This window comes from Rissa tridactyla, chromosome 2 (assembly GCF_028500815.1).
Source record: "Rissa tridactyla isolate bRisTri1 chromosome 2, bRisTri1.patW.cur.20221130, whole genome shotgun sequence".
Classification (NCBI taxonomy): Eukaryota; Metazoa; Chordata; class Aves; order Charadriiformes; family Laridae; genus Rissa; species Rissa tridactyla.
The window spans coordinates 112,357,493-112,373,845 of NC_071467.1; the positions used below are offsets into that span (position 1 = coordinate 112,357,493).

Here is a 16,353-nt window from a genome sequence, read left to right on the forward strand (position 1 = left end):
AGCACATTTAAAAAAAAACAAACCTGGCACCGTATCAAAGGGATAATAGTTGAGAAGCTGACTGAAAGGCTTCCAGATTTCAGACTCGTGCAAGCACTGGTCATCCTTAAAAACAACTTCACCAAGGGCTGGATTTTATCTATAGAGAGCTCCCAACCCAGAACATCTACTTTTATAATATCTTCTCCTAGGGAAGCAGTCCACCAGGAGGGCTGGCCTCCTCTGCACGCTGCAGAAATGGACTGCCCCGCCATTATGCCCACATCCCTCCAGACTGCAGCTTTTAGAAACAGGCGGGAGTTTGGGCTCTGTGTCTGTTGTCCGAGGGAATCTCTGGGAAAACTAAAGATTTCAGCCTAGGCGAAGGAAGAAAAGTATTGTATTTAGAGGAGTTAGATGCTTTCGCACTCTCTGGAACAGTCTTAAAGACATTAGTGCTTGCCTGCGAGGATGGAGGAGCAAATGTAGTAGCTATCTTTAAAAAGAAAGATCTGCAAAATTATAGCCCAGTCAACTAACCTTCAACCCATGGAAAAGTACTGAAGAAAATAATCAAACAATTTGTAAGCACCCGCAAGAAAACAAGGTAGCAACAGACAACATGGATTGTTAGGAACAAACTGTGTCAAACCAATCTGATCTCCCTCTAAGACAGGGTAATTGGCCTTGCGGACAGGGAAGAAGCAGTAGGGGGTTTGACTTTACAAGTCTCTCGACACTCCCTCGTGTGACATTCTTTATAACCTATGGAAACACAGTTTAGATGAAACTGATGCGGAATGAATGCAAAAGTAGTTAGAAAACAAAACTGAGAGGATAAATATCTATCTGTGGAAGCAGAAGTGTGGGTGGACAGTACTTCACAGAAGTCTGTCCTTGTTCTGCACTACTCAATATTTTCCTAATGACCTGGATGATGGAGAAGAGAATATACTTATTAAATTTACATGCCAATGACATGCTGGGAGGGACCTTTGATAGGTTAGAATGCAGGATTAGTATTCAAAACGATCCTGTCTGTTTGAACATGCCACCAGCAATGCTGGGGTGTTGCAAAAGTGAAGAAAAGGCAACTCCCATACCGAGCTGTGTGAGTGGGAGCGATGCCTGCAGTGCATCTTTTCTACTAAGCACTGGAAAGACCCCTGCAGGGGGGGCACTGTGTCCACAGCCAGATGCCACGCTTCAGAAAAAATCTGGACCAACTGGAGGAGAATAATTAGGGTGACTGAAGGCCTGGGAGTTACCTGAGGCTTATGAAGACACCTGGAACGGACTGGTCATGTTTAATGTAAAGAACGGAAGACTGAGTGGGATATGATGCCTGCCTCAAATACAGGCAGAGCTAATGAAAAGAGGAGAGAATGAGTCTGTCTTACATTTTATAGTGGAGAGAATGAGGCACAATAACCTGGAAGATTCAAATTAGATGCTGGGAAAAGCTGTCTAACGAGACACTGAAGCACTGGCATAAATTGCTGGGGGAAGCTGTGGAGTTCCTGTAAGAGTGCTTCGGAGCAAGTTAAACAAATACTGGAATAGCTACTCTGCCTGAGAACAGCAGAGTGGCCTGGATAACCTCTTGAACCTTGACCTTCCAGCCTTAACTTTTTACGATTCTATGCGATTTCCCATCAGTATTTCTAAGGGAGAAATACATGATCATGTAAGACGCAGATGGCAAATCCAACGTTTTCCATCCATGCTACACATACAGTCCCTGAACAGTTCAACTGCTGAGCACGTACACAATAAACGTGAAGCTTCCAGGAAGCACCAGAATGAGAGGGCATTCTGCATTCTCCAGTTGTGCATGCAAAGCGTGCACACAGCCACAGCCACCACATAGCACACACGCAGTATGCTGGTTAAGTTTAGGAAATGTTTGATTCTCTGCATATGTATTGCTCGATGCATTTGCAAATGTATTTTTGAAATAACTGGGATACACAGAAGCTTGGCAGTTTTCTTGTCAGACGTCCAGAAGTCTTGCACAAATGTAAGAAATTCTCAAAATTTGGCTGGGCAGAAAGCGATACGCCTAGTGAAGTCTGGATGCACAGTGACCTTAGGTGTAAGAGCAATATAAAAGGGCTCTTTAAAGGTTGTTGGTTTCTAACTCACTGCTTGTGAGTGAAAAGGGAGCAACGGGGTTGGAGAGGCTGAAGAGTCGCTTTAAGGCCTGACCAGGGACTGAGGGAGGATTCCATCTTTAACTCCCTACATAATTTTCAACACCCCCTGTTTTACAGAAGTGACGGTTAAGCTGTAAATGTCCTGCTTAAAGAACAATGATAGTTATCTATGTCATGAAATTACATTAAAATACTCTCTCTCTTTTCATCCACTATAATTTCCACTCCAGAAATAGCCTTAAGGAGAGGCGACGATTAGATTATGAATTCGATTCTAGATGACAGAATCAATTCTAACTTGCAATAGCTGACTTTTCCCAATTTTAGACACGTACATATGATATGAATTATATTTATGACTGTTGTGCATTTTCCATCCAAAGACAGAAGGAGGCACAGAAATTACAGAAGCAGTTGCTGTAAGTGCCATTCTGTGTAGGTGGATATAGTAGACACGCCGAGAATGATGACTGTATGCAACACCGATCAGTATCTGGCAGGAATATATGTGCGCACACTACAGCTAGAGGAATAAGACGAATATGAGAAGCATAAAGTGCAGCATAATACTTTATAATAAACTGAAAAATGCAAAGGGCCTGATTCTTATTTCTTTTACATCAGTTTTACATGCTGCTCTCAACAGTGAAGGTAGTATTGACTGATAACTGCAGAGGAAGATAATGAATTAAGTCTGTAAGACTAAATTTTGTTCTTAATTTATGTATGTAGTATATTCCTATACCTGGGATGGTTGACTGGAATCCTGTATTAAGGTCTTCTTATGACATCAGGGATGTTGTTCCCTGCATCCAAAAAGTTACATGACAGTGACAGAGTAACAAGGTATTTTGCAAAAACTAAGGAAAGAGAAAGAAACTAAGCGTAAATAAAGTACAAACTTTTCAGACAATATTGCCCTGTATCGTAACAGAACTGCTACTGGTTTTACAGAGAGTCTGGACATACGGCAAGGGCAAAATATGGCCCTAATGGAAGGGAGAAGAAAGTAATGGGTTTAAATTGCAGTAAGGGAGGCTAGGACCAGGCATCAGGAAGACTTTTTTAATGCTAAGGAGAGTGGCCTAGGCTGCCTAGGGATGTCAGGGAACCTCCATCACTGAAGGTTTTTAAGAACAGGTTAGACAAACATCTGTCAAGAATGATATAGGGACAGTTGATCCTGCCTAGGGGGAGGGGGTGGACAGCATGACCTCTTCAGGTCCTTTCCAGTCCTATTTTTCTATGATTCAGTGAAAAGGAAATCTGAGAGACGAGAAAATACTACAGATTAGAGGAGACAGAGGTGAAAAAGACAAGTATAACAAAAAGGGCAGAAGAGATGAAACTAAGAGGAGTGGCACAAAGAGTAAGAAGTACATTTTAAACAATCCCCTTTATGATAAAAATGAAGATTTTCGATTTTTTCTGATGTCAGCTATTTTTTCCTCGGAAATATGGATATTAGCTCTAGTAAAGTCCATGGAAGGTGCTGAAAAATAAATACCTTGATATAAAAAGACATTCCCAAACACTTTGAAATGCCACCATAATGCCGTGCAGAAGTTGTAGTTTAAGTGTTTCATGCTTCCATTTTTCCTTTGAAAGGAATTCTGTGCTCTGGCTACATTTCCTAAAACATGTCATACGTTTGTTTTTGAGAAAGAATGGTGGTGTGCTGTGACCACTGCATGATTTGAGAGCACCATGGCAGAGGAAGTCTGTCTTCAAACCCACTCATACTCCATGACCAGGCACGGGCTTCAAAAACATTTTCTAGCAAATGGCGAGAGTAAGTTATTCACGCGTATCCACACGCTTCACGCCAGCTCACTTTCACAGTCAGCTCTGCCAGAACATTTCCACTGTGGCCCAAATACTGTACCCCATCACTGTAATTTAGCTTACTCAACTAAATTCAAGTATGTGAATATATAAATATAAACACAAAAGCTATCTGATGCTTAACAAGTATCTTCTCTCTCAGTATAGTATAGTATACTATAGTATAGTATAGCATAGCATAGCATCGTATAGTACAGTACAAAGGGCCTGTATACACAGCGCTTAGGCTGACAGAATAGGTACATTTGTGTTCGTGCAGGCTGTGCACATACTCAGCTCAAAATGAAGACTACAGCAAAGAAGTGCTGGTGGGCTGTGGACAGAACAGGGGGTAGAACTTTTGACAGCATCTGCTGAAGTTCTTTCAAAGCCTTTCTGCGGAGTCAGAACTACGTTCAAAGTATATGCTGTAATCGAAGGTCTCTGGGCTCACTAAATGAGGTTGAGGACACAGCTGGGCTTCTGTAGAAGATATAATTTTTATACGCAAATAAGGTGCATCGTTCATCTTTCTGGCGCCCATAAGAAATTATATAAAGTCAATATTACAGTAACAGACTTACATGTGTAGGTAAGTGCATAATTCAAAGGTAACAGTAAAAGTGAACAGTGCTTTGCTCTCTCTGTGCCTCATTTCCTTAGAATGACACAGGTAGTGTAGTGATATCTTCCTATTCCCAATGGTGTGGTGCAGTTATATTGACTTTTTTGAGATATTGTATTCCTACAAGTGCAGACGCCACAAAGAAAACTGGTCAGGAAGAAACGTAAATTACAAGTCAAGCGTCCGTGCTGTGGCGAGGAAAACCTGGTATAGTCACTTGTACTAGTAAATAGTCTGGTAATCTTGACTTTCAAAAATCTAGTAATTTTATCCATGGATGAAATAGAATTATGCAATGCTGATGGTAAAGGAAAAGAGAAAGAAGTGAGAAAAATTGTCACCCTCATCACAGAAAGTCATATAAAAAGCAAAAGAAAAATAAAGTTGGATTGAGACAACACAGTTTAGTGGCTATTCAAACACAGAGAAAGAAGAGTGCATTTCTCATAAAACGAGACAGCATCAAAGCAATAAGAGCATCACAGGGAGAAAATGATTGAGAGCTGGTTAGATTTTAATGGAAGAAGAAAACAAGGGATTGCACAGAGTTGTGACAATGAGATGGTAGGGTGTATGTGGCAGACTGAGACTGCAGAAAGAAAACATCTGGCATGAAATTCGGAAAGCAGATGCACAAGAATGACCACAGACCTATCTGAGAGTTGTCTATGTCTTTTCAGCAGTTTATCTGGAGCGTGATAGCCAATGTCGATGAAGATGGGGAACTGACTACGTAAGAAAATGCTGCCTAGTAGCTCATTTTATTGTATTAGAGTTGGCAGAAGCCCAAAGCTGGTAGGGCTATAAGACACAATGAAATATGAAAAATTCTGGCAGGCAGTGTAGATAAAACAAAACTGAGGACAACTGGGACTACAGGCCTGATTTAATAAATCTAGTATGTAGAAGGAAAGAGCCAGACAACAGCAAGAGGGGAACCTAGGTACACTGGAGAACAATATAATGTGTAGAAGTTGCTTCTACGTGCTGTGGGCAAGCAAATAGTTACAAAAGGAAAGCTGTTTAAGGAATTCATAACCAAGAATGTGTTTTAAACCCCAGTGATCACTGGCAGCTGGATTCTTCTTACCTAATTGCTCTGTGACTAAGTTACGCAAGGTGAATCCTTTCCTAAATTTCATAAGACTCCAATTCACAGTTCCAGTTCTTCTGTCAGTTGTGTTGGTATTAACAAGCGTTGTTAAGATACAGAAGAACACCTTAAAACAAGGTTTTAAAATCTGATAGCAAATGACAATGTTAACAAGTTCTTACAACAAGCTCATCTATTCCTGAAAAAAAAAAAAAAGTGCATTTAGCCATACAACCTGTATTTTGACAAAATCCCACCTGAGAGGCATGGAGGAAGTGCAGAAGTTAAGGTACTCTTCTACTATGAGATACAAACAGCTTTAAAAAGCAAGAAATATAAAATAAGGGAATAAACTGCCATTTTTCAAGAAAGGAGACTGCAAGTAGGTATTAAAGGATTTATACCCAATTTTTTTGAATGGTTTTAGCAAGCAGCAAGCAAAGATGGTGAACAACGGTTGAATCAGCAGGAGGAACATGTGAATTTCTTAAGTTAGTACAGAATACCATGAACAATTTGCAGATGCTGTTTACAGCATGCCAGGGGAGCGTTATGACAGACGAAATACAGAGTAGATAGGTGCAAAATCATTCACATTAAAAGGAACCATTTTAGTGACTCACATGGTAACAATCAGGGAAGCAAAGATGTATCATGGAGGATACACCTGCTTATTGAAAAACCTGCTCCATGAGCAGAGATAGTTAGAAAAAAGCGGATGTTAGGCTGTATTGAGATAAAGACAGAAAATAGTGATGAAAATATTATAATGTTATTATGTAAAACAGTGGTGCATCCTCACTGTGATCATGGCATTCAGTTCTGATCACAAAATCTTGAAGAGATTAGTGTGGAAATTGAAATGGTTGGGAGATGGGCAGTAAAAAATTATTAAAGGCAAAGAAAAACTTGTTTATGAACAGAGATAAAGAGGACACAGACTACAAGAGGAGTGCAAACGGCTGCCTGCCTTAGAAAGCCATTACAATATCTAGGAGAATTCTCGGTGTGTGCACAGATGCTGATGCTTAGATTAGCAAAATCTTGGAAAACGGTGAAGACATTGAAGCTTTAACTACTCGGTGAAATTTAAAGAGGAACAATCCCTACTGTGGGTAGTTTAAAGAATATAAATCAGAAACATCTATTTATTCTTAAAAACAAGCGGAATAGGATTACAATGGAATTGCTCGTGTACATTAAAAAGCAACCTATTTACAACACAGAAGAAGCAGCAGTGCTTTACACTACACATAAGTAGTCTGTGAACTCATTTCCATGAGGAGACACTGAGGTTTTAGTCTGTCAAGTTTGAAAAAGTTGTATGAATTAATAACGCGTGTAGTCTACCTAAGTAAAGCTGACTAAAAACAGTATCTAAGGCATTTAAGTCTTCAGGCAAAAAGTAAGCACTAGCATGCATTACTTAGCAACTGAAACAGCCTACACAGGTTCAATTATTGTGACTCAGCTAACAAGCAGCAGCTTACTATCACCACTTGCCATCACCTCTCCTTCTCCTGCAGCACTTAGTTGCCAAGGAAGTGAGAAGCTGAAAGTTAAACTAGGATCATCTGCAACTGGACCATTTTACTACGCTTTTTTATTTCCTCATTTATTTCTCCATGACATTCTCAAAACTTTTCCCAGACTTGTCTTGTACTCTTCTTTCCCCCCTCTGAAGCTTCCTTCAGCAAGTTACAAGACACCAAATGTTGTGTGACACCATTTTCAAAAATATTTTGAATTCCTGCTGAGCTCTCTGGGTTTGAGCACTCAGTCCTTCTGAAAACAAGGTTTTAAACTTATGACTAAATATGCTATCATTAGCCGATCACTACAGGTTGGCTAAGCCTTTTCCCAAGCAATAAGATAAATTCAGGATCTCCTTATATTTTGTGTAATTCTAGTTACTTTTCAAACAATATGGCAGTTTGTATAGTACTAGCTCAATTGCTTTTGACTGTCCATCAGCATTATTCCTACGAGGAATCTGGCGCTCATACCTCTTTTCTGCTCCCACGGAAATCGATGGCAAAATTTCTTGTGATTTCCTTCAGTAGAAAGCAGAAGAGCCAGTAGAGGGAGCACAAATACATAGAAATAATTTTCTGTGGTTCCTATAAAAATGATAATCTGTACTATTTTTTCATATAGTATTTGCACTACTTTTTCCACCCCGTCAAAAATACTGTCTTGATCAGGCTCCAAGAGATGTAGGTAAGGAGGTCCTGTGTTGCTTGGTGACCCTTTCTGCAATCCCTGAGACCTCAGGAGTCTGTGGCATAGGCTGGACCCTGCAAAACCGATCTTGGTGAAATAATGTTTTCTACCTATGTAGCACTGCTGGGCAGACCAGCACAATATGGGTCACATCTTTGGCTCTTGGACCAGAGCTCTGCTGACTGATGGTCTCTACATGAGCACACAGGCTGGGTGAACGATATGGCTAAACAGTGACTTTCTAGCCTCAACCCCTGCTCATTCAGCAAGCTGCAGCCTTCAGCAGCAGTTCGTCCGTTTATGTGAGCCCAGTGCCACTGGCTGTGCAGAGGAAGATCACATCAAATAGTGTGACCAGCAGAAGTAGGGAGGTGATTGTCCCCCTCTACGCAGCGCTGGTGAGGCCACACCTTGAGTATCGTGTCCAGTTCTGGGCACCTCAAGACGAGAGAGATATCGAGGTGCTGGAGCGAGTGCAGAGGAGGGCAACGAAGCTGGTGAAGGACCTGAGAATAAATCTTATGAGGAGCGATTGAAGGAGCTGGGACTGTTTAGTTTGAGGAAGAGGAGGCTGAGGGGAGACCTTGTCAAGCTCTACAACTACTTGAAAGGACATTGTAGGGAGGTTGGTGCTGGTCTCTTCTCACAGGTAAGTAGCGCTAGAACAAGAGGGAATGGCTTCAAGCTGCAGCAGGGTAGGTTTAGACTGGACATTAGGAAAAAATTCTTCACAGAAAGAGTGGTCAGACACTGGAATAGGCTGCCCAGGGAGGTGGTGGAGTCACCATCCCTGAATGTGTTCAAGAGTCATTTAGATGTGGTGTTAGGGGATATGGTGTAGGGGAGAACTTTGTAGAGTGGAGTTGATGGTTGGACTCGATGATCCCAAGGGTCTTTTCCAACCTAAATGATTCTATGATTCTATGATCTCTGCCCCCTCTCTGCCCACTGATGCTACTGGCGGACGTTGCCTGGAAGAGGCTGCTTTGCTGCAGGACTCTGAAGGTATGTTGCTCTGCAGGTGAGGAGGTCTCAGGGAGCAATACAGGACCCCTATCCTCCTCTTTACTTCTAAATTTCATGAGTTTCAAACAGGATCTCAGGATTGCTATGCTTTCTAAGAGCTTCTCCCATAAAGGAGGGAAAGATCTAATCTCTTCAGGCGACTGACTCAAAAAGAAACACCCCACCCCACACACAAACGCAAACTGCTGATTTTTTATTCCATTGTCAGGCTTTCCTGTGCTGGAGAACACAGAGCTCGCCCTCCCATCCATCCCGCTTTGTTTGAAACCGCGTACATGCAACAATTGCAAAAGCACTTGCTGGTAGTATAAGTCTGCTTCCATTAAAGAAAATACAGTTAGATAAATGACAAGCGCTTTGGAAAACGCCTCTGCTAGACACCACAGAGGACAGGATGGAAAAAAGGGTATGTAACCACTTGGATGTGAAACATTTTCAAAACAAACAAAAGTCACCTTAGAGATCAATTGGCTCTCTACTTCTAAATTTGAATAAATGAATTAATAAAAAAATTAAAAAATCATTAATTTGGAGTTCAGGGGTCCCTCGGTTTCTCAGAAACATACAAAAGGCTGCTACCTGCAACTGGAGGTGCAGGCAGGACGAGCAAAGAAGCATTACCAGCGATAGGAATGCTAAGCTGAACATTTAAGTGAGTGACACTTTTATAAGTACCTTTTTGGTAATCACATTTGATGTCTTTTCCATCCTCAATTTCCTGTCTTTCAGAGAAAAAAGGTGGCACTACAATTCTCTGCTCCACAGCTGTAGACAAAACTAATGAATTTGACTTTAGAGTACTGTAAAAAGAACTACAGAAATCTTTTCGGACCTCAGTGGAATTGCTGCACCCATCCTGAAGTGCCTTACACTGAATGATAATTTCCCTAGAAATACTTTCTGTCTATGCAAATATGCACAATCGTATCTGATTTTCAGGGAAGAAGACTAATAAGTTTTTGTATTTTTCTGTGTTTCCTCTGCGCATTCCAAAACATTTCAAAGCCCAGTCTACTAGGTGAGCACTAACAAAGGAACTGAACTGTATAGACCAGATGGGCCTCTCCTGTTTCATATTCCTACTGTGCTTTCACTGAAGAAGATTTCTTGGTTGCCCCTATCTTGACTTTTTTTTTTTTAAAAGAACAGAATAACCCTTGAAAGTACAAATGAATTATATACTATGACATTATAACTACATATATAGTATGCACTAACATACTACATATGATGGAATTAATTTCTTATTATTAAAAATTATGAAGAAGTGGGAGTTTTTTGAAAGGCCATGAGAGAGTCCGTGAGGCGCAGAGGATTTCTGCGCATCTGTTTTGATAATCACTCAGGCTATAGATACTTTACCTGCTGGCCTGGTTTGAGCGGTGATAGTGTTATTCCCTGGGTATTGATCACTGGGAGTATCTGGTTGCCGATGACAGTAGCGATGATCTGGCCCTGGGCGTTGGTCAATAACTGTGGAGTTATCGGCTGCACCTGAAGTCCCTGAGCTCCACCTGCCGCCTGGCTGGAGGGGACTGGATTAGGCATCAGTGGGATTGTTCCAATAATCTGAAGAAAACGACACAGAAAGGGAAAATGCACACATGCTGCATATACTTGCCACACATAATTACTTGTTTTACGCCCGTTAAATCAAACTTCAGTGAAATAAGCACAGACAGATAGATATGACAGGCTGAGGGTGGGAAACAACTGTTCCTTTACTGAGTTGATGAGGACTTTCGAACTCATTTGTCACATCACATATCACCTGTACGTTTTACCACTGTCCCCTGTCTCCCCAGCAAATCTGCTGTGGCTGAGAGTGCATGAAACAAATGTTGGGTCACGTTCTAGCCCCTGGATGATGCTTTGTTCCCGCCTCTTATTTGAACGGAATGAAATAGATGCAAATATCAGTCCTGTTTGTCTTGCTTTCTACAATTCATACGAACAATGTTATTAACCCTGAACCGAGGTGCTTGTGTAATTTTCCTTGATTTACTGATACCTAGTACTCTAGATGACCACCTATTGCTCCCATGAGATCTCAGGGAGGAACAAAGAGATATCGGTGCCTTTCAGGACATGGCTTATTGAGATATGTTCATAAAAATGCAGATGCTTTTGGATGACAACTAAGTAGTACAACACAACGGAGGGCTGCTGTTAGATAAAACATTTTAGCTAACATTTCTGGGGCAAGTACTTGCAGAAGGAGACACTTGTGACATCTCAGATTTTGTAAAATGCGAACGTGCCTGTAAAACTAATATTAGGATGAGATGTCAAACAGATACTGTAAGAAAGCTTGTCAGTCAATAAGCTGCGAGGTTGAAGAAAGTTACTCTGTTAGAAGACTTTTTTTCAAAAGTATTAGAGCATCTGAAACAAACTTCTGATTAAACTTGAGAATAAAACCAACCTTTTTTCTTTCCTGCAAACGACAAATGAAGCTAGAGTCATTGGATTATTGCAAAAGGAAAAGTAAAAAAAAAAAAAGGCAAAACACATCTCTCTCCTTCACCACGTCTCCTCTGACTTTCTCTATCACAGCCCCCCAGAAAGCATCTATCCCATGATAAAGCTTCCAGTCTTCTTCCCTCTCCAGAAGCCTTGCTTCCTCCTCTTTATCCTCGATATCCACCACACTGCATGTCCCTGTGGTCCCCACCAGTATAATCCTGCTTGCCCTGTGTCCCTTATCACATACATTGACTAGTATAGACCTACTTGGGCTGCTGAGAAACAGGGCAGATTACGGCCAAGTTCTTCCTCTTTTTCCTCAGTGGGGATAGCAACAGGGTAGCTTTCCTCAGTCTATCTGCTGATTCTCATTCCATTTAGAAGCTTAATCATCTCTTTATTTCTGATAAATTTTGTTGAAATTGTTCAGCTCTTTCAAAGCCATTAGGTAGGTATGGAGAGATGGATGGATGGAAAGAGGGAGAGAAGGGTAGACTACACTAGCCACAAGACTAGTTTCCTTCATGAAAACAGGCTAAATTGTTTCTAATAAAACTTGAAGGCAAATTTGTCTCCTAACCAAACATATAAAATTCCTACTGATTTCAACAATTAATTTATATTATATCAATGGGAACTGTACAATGTAGTGTAAAATGAGCTCTAAAATAACTGTTTATCAAAAACATCAGTGGCTTTGTAGGCAGACCACTAAGTTACTTTCTGAGAGCACAAAACTAGAGGAACAACTCTGAATCTCTTGCTAAAGATAAAAAAGGATGCATGTATGAACTGTGCTGTGAAGAACCGCGGGGATCTGTGAAGACCTCTGCATATTTAAATCACCAGAGGTGATGCACAACAATCCCAGAAAATCCATCCTCAAGAAAGCATCATGCAATGATCTCCAACTAACTCAGGCATAGCTGGAGGGCCATGAGGCTCTCGTCAGAGGATCACACTCTTCCTTCCACTATTAGGCTTAGATACGAGTCAATCAAGTGACAGCGTCCTGAGTGACTACTTCTTCAGCGGTCACAGCCCAATGGTGTGCCTCTAGGTAAGTTCAACTGTGAAGTAAAATGTGACAATTTAAACCAAATCCTTGAGTGAAAGGAGTGCACTTGGTTAGCTACGGCAACTCAGCTAAAAAGCGCTAGGCGCTGAAGTCACCACCAATTTACCAAACTTGCCCAGTTAGAAGAAGTTTGGATGGGAAGATCAGAGAACCATAAAGAAAAGCAGGACAGCTCTCCTGTGGGAGGACCTGGTAAAATGGCAAGCCCACCTACTAAGCTGTATTGTAAGAGCTGCATATATCAAAACTGTTCAAAACACTGTAAAGATATCATTTAAATTCTCCTTAATGCATTCCTAAAAGGTACACAGATCAATAAAGATTACTACCCCCATTTTACTGAGCATGAAAGTGAAGCACAATGGAGCATATTCAGACAGAGGTTGTGATTTGGAGAGTTAGCCTTCTAAGCTGGAATTGCCTGCGAGTTTCTCTCTGCAGATCACAGTATTTTTATATTTTTTTAAGGTGTCCCTAGCTGAACTGCAGCTGCTTTAGATGGCTGTTCACTGAGGAGGGAGGCATTTATTTACATCATTATCAGATTTCAGAATATTTTCTACAATCTGACTTTCAGCATGAATTAAATACAACTTTCACACGGTGCAACATGTAAAATTCTCCCCGTTTTTGGTGACCTAAAATATTTATGGGTCACGAATACATTCTTTCTCTTTTAAAATATCTCACCAAACACAAGGAATAATCCTTCTTAATTTTATCAGCAGAAACTTAGCAAAGGCCTCTCCTTCCTTTGCCATGTCAGTAAAGGACGCGACCTTGGAGTGTCATTACTCCAATGTAACTTTAACTATCAAGGTCCTAATCCCAGCAAAGCAAAAAATGCTGTGCTGGTGTTATCAGTAATAGAAATGTTTGCATTCACATTTAAAATGCATTTCTTGGACTGCAGTTGGACATTTTATAGAATGACAGTGCTGAAGTGGACAGTTTGTAAGGTCAGAAGCAGAAGGCTATCTATATGTATTAATGTGTGTCACACACCATTCTGTACATGGCGTGCTGCACATGCACACAGCCAGAAACGGAGCAGGGAAAACACAGCTGGGAGAGGTGTTCCAGAAGGACAAACGAACAAATGCCCTCAGGGGTGTCACCGTAGGAGCCAAGGGTAAATCCGAATGGGAAACAGTTTTCCCACTTTCTGAAACTTATGGATATTTCAAGATTTTTTTTCCATTTCATACAAAAGTAAAGTAAAATCTTGCCTGGTTAAAAACAAATTAATAAACAATGCCACCTGTCAAACACATTCTTGAGAAAACAAACACATCCCTAAAAGTCATCATGCTACGAAAATATAATTTAAAAAGTTTTGGGTTTTTTTTTTTTTTTTTGTTTGTTTGTTTGTTTTTTACACCATGCACATGACTCTCACGATTCTCTTTTTCTATGTCATGCAACTGAAAACAAGCACTAAGTGTCTAGAGCGGATTTGCAAAACAGGTGTCGCATGCAAAACAACATGCAGTTTTGAAAGTCCAAGGGTTAATTCAAGGGACCCCTTGCCAATGCTCCATAACCTCTAAGGGAGTCTGGCACAGTAATCTGCAGAGCACTGTTGATTAAAATAAATCATACCTGTTTTTATCTGTCTGAAGTACAGGTTCCAGATATAGGCTCAAAATGCAGTGCAGATGTGACACTGGAAATTGTACGGAGATATCTAATGTAAATTCAGACATCAGCTTTTTTTTGCAGAGACAGAGCTTTGGTCCACGGCTAAATAAAACACCAGCACTGTAAATCTGGCCCTGTTCAAGTGACAGAGTGTTGCAAGAAGCCTTGGTGGAGTCAGACTTTCACTTCAAGTATTCAGTAAGATTCTTTCCTTTTTGTTTATGGATTAATAGATACATCAATTGTATCTTGAGGTGCTTAGAGAGCCGTTTTTACAGATGTTAATTTAGTTTTTTATGCTTCCCAATGTTAACTAAATTTTAAAAAGCAATGATTTGTTTCTAACTTCAAAGGAAATTCAGGGTGATTTTTAACAGCATCTGAATATTTTCCATTGATTAATCTGTTAGTGTCATTTTAGCATCCTAGGATTTCAAAACATCTCAAGTCTTAAAACTTGAATCTGCCATTGCCAAGACAACTTCCACGATTAAGTGTTACTTATATGAAATAAAGTTGTAAGACTTGGCTTGCACGTGAAGTTAATTTGTCGATCTGCTCCATCTATGGGCTCAGTGGTCTTTGCCTACATAGTCCTGCAAACTGTAGTATCTGCAGTGAAACAATAAGCACATCATTAAAGCAAAGGTAAAATCCCAAGGAATGGAGCTGACCATGGAGGGGAAAAATCCCAAACCCTCAGCATATCAACTGATGATACCAACTGGTGAGGGTTACCCCCAATGGCAGGGTAATGTCCTAGCACTGACTGACTGAAGTGCTAGTCACTACTGTACCATTAAACAGATTTTGGTCCTTTGCCTTGCTCAGTAAAGGTTTCTTCTTAGAAACGAAATAAAAACACCTGATTGCTTAAAAATGATCCCTTAAACAACTGATACTTAAGAAATAATAACATAAGAAAATAATCCATTCTTATCCTTTATTGATTCACAAAACATCTTCATATTTAATTGCCTTGTGGATTACTTCGCTGTAACTCACAGGGCAGGAGCTGAGCGACCGCTCAGAACTTTTGGGGATAAAAGTCTAATTGTAGCCCCATTTGCACTGGAGATACAAAACTAGATTTTGCATAACTGTATGAAGGACTAATTACTGATTTCCCAGCAGCGAGTCTTTTCTTGTGGCTCCTAACAAACCAGTTGTGTTTTGACATTAGGTGAAGTTACTATGATACTCTAAAATGAAGCGTACGACTATTTTTTATTAAGTTCTTCCCTCTCTTGCCCCATCAGATACAGGGATGCTGCCTTGCTTCATTGTTCTCCTAGCACAACCAAAGGATTATCACAAACTGTAGCCAAATGGATGGTTCAACAACTATCTTTGTTCCTCCTGTGAAAAGGCTAAGTAAAATCAAAGACTGACTACACTAGGTTGTTTCTACTGTCAGCCAGGGCTGACGTAAAGCAAATAGTGACATTTCATCTGAAAAAAACTCTTTTAACTATGAGAAGGAAATGTGAAGTTTTTTCAGTAGTATCATGAAAATGAAAGTCTCTCTGATTTTATCAGTGTTACAGCCCTTTAAATATTGAAGGTTAATTATTCAGTTTTGAACAGCAGAAGAACAACATAAAAATAAAATAGAAAAACAGAAAAAAATAAAGGGAGCAATAGAAAAATTGTTTGGTAAAACCAGTCAAACCACCATATACACATAAGCTAATTTAACATCTCAAACTGTAAACAGAATGTATGCAAATCTTACTTTTACATAGTGAGCCAAAAAAAAAAATCACTATTTGAGTGAATGTTTGCTGATATAAATATGCTTCACTTATGTTCATTTTCTAGTCCTCAGAATATGATCTGAAATGAAAGCTCACTTTGGCTTCTGTTGTATGATGCTGGTACATTTAAACTAATTTTTTCTGGTTTTACAGGGCCAAAAGCTAATTTAACCCCAGCAGTCATACCACCTACAGTACGTAGGACAGTGTTTATGGTTTGGTTCATTTTCTACAGTTTTGTGAATTTCCTTCAGAAGCCGCTTCTGTTCACAGATATGTTCCTCCTTGTAGGGTCACTGTATCAGCATGAGTTACTTTAAGGAGATAATCTAAGAAGAAAATGACTGAGGAAAGGACAGAGTAATGAGAATCTGCACAGGATTCTTTAGCCTCTGTGCAGCTGCCCATTTCTTAATCACACACATATATATACTACCTATATAAACTATAAACACACAGCCATATATTTTGATTTTTTTTTATAT

General features: G+C 40.2%; 1 protein-coding gene across 1 annotated transcript in view; it reads right to left on the reverse strand.

Annotated features, from left to right (window-relative positions):
* POU6F2 (POU class 6 homeobox 2) overlaps positions 1–16,353 on the reverse strand; it is a 312,926-nt gene that overhangs the window by 15,172 nt on the left and 281,401 nt on the right. The window contains exon 7 of the mRNA XM_054191841.1: positions 10,289–10,495. Coding sequence (XP_054047816.1) covers positions 10,289–10,495 — 207 coding nt within the window. The remainder of the gene's footprint in view (positions 1–10,288; positions 10,496–16,353) is intronic.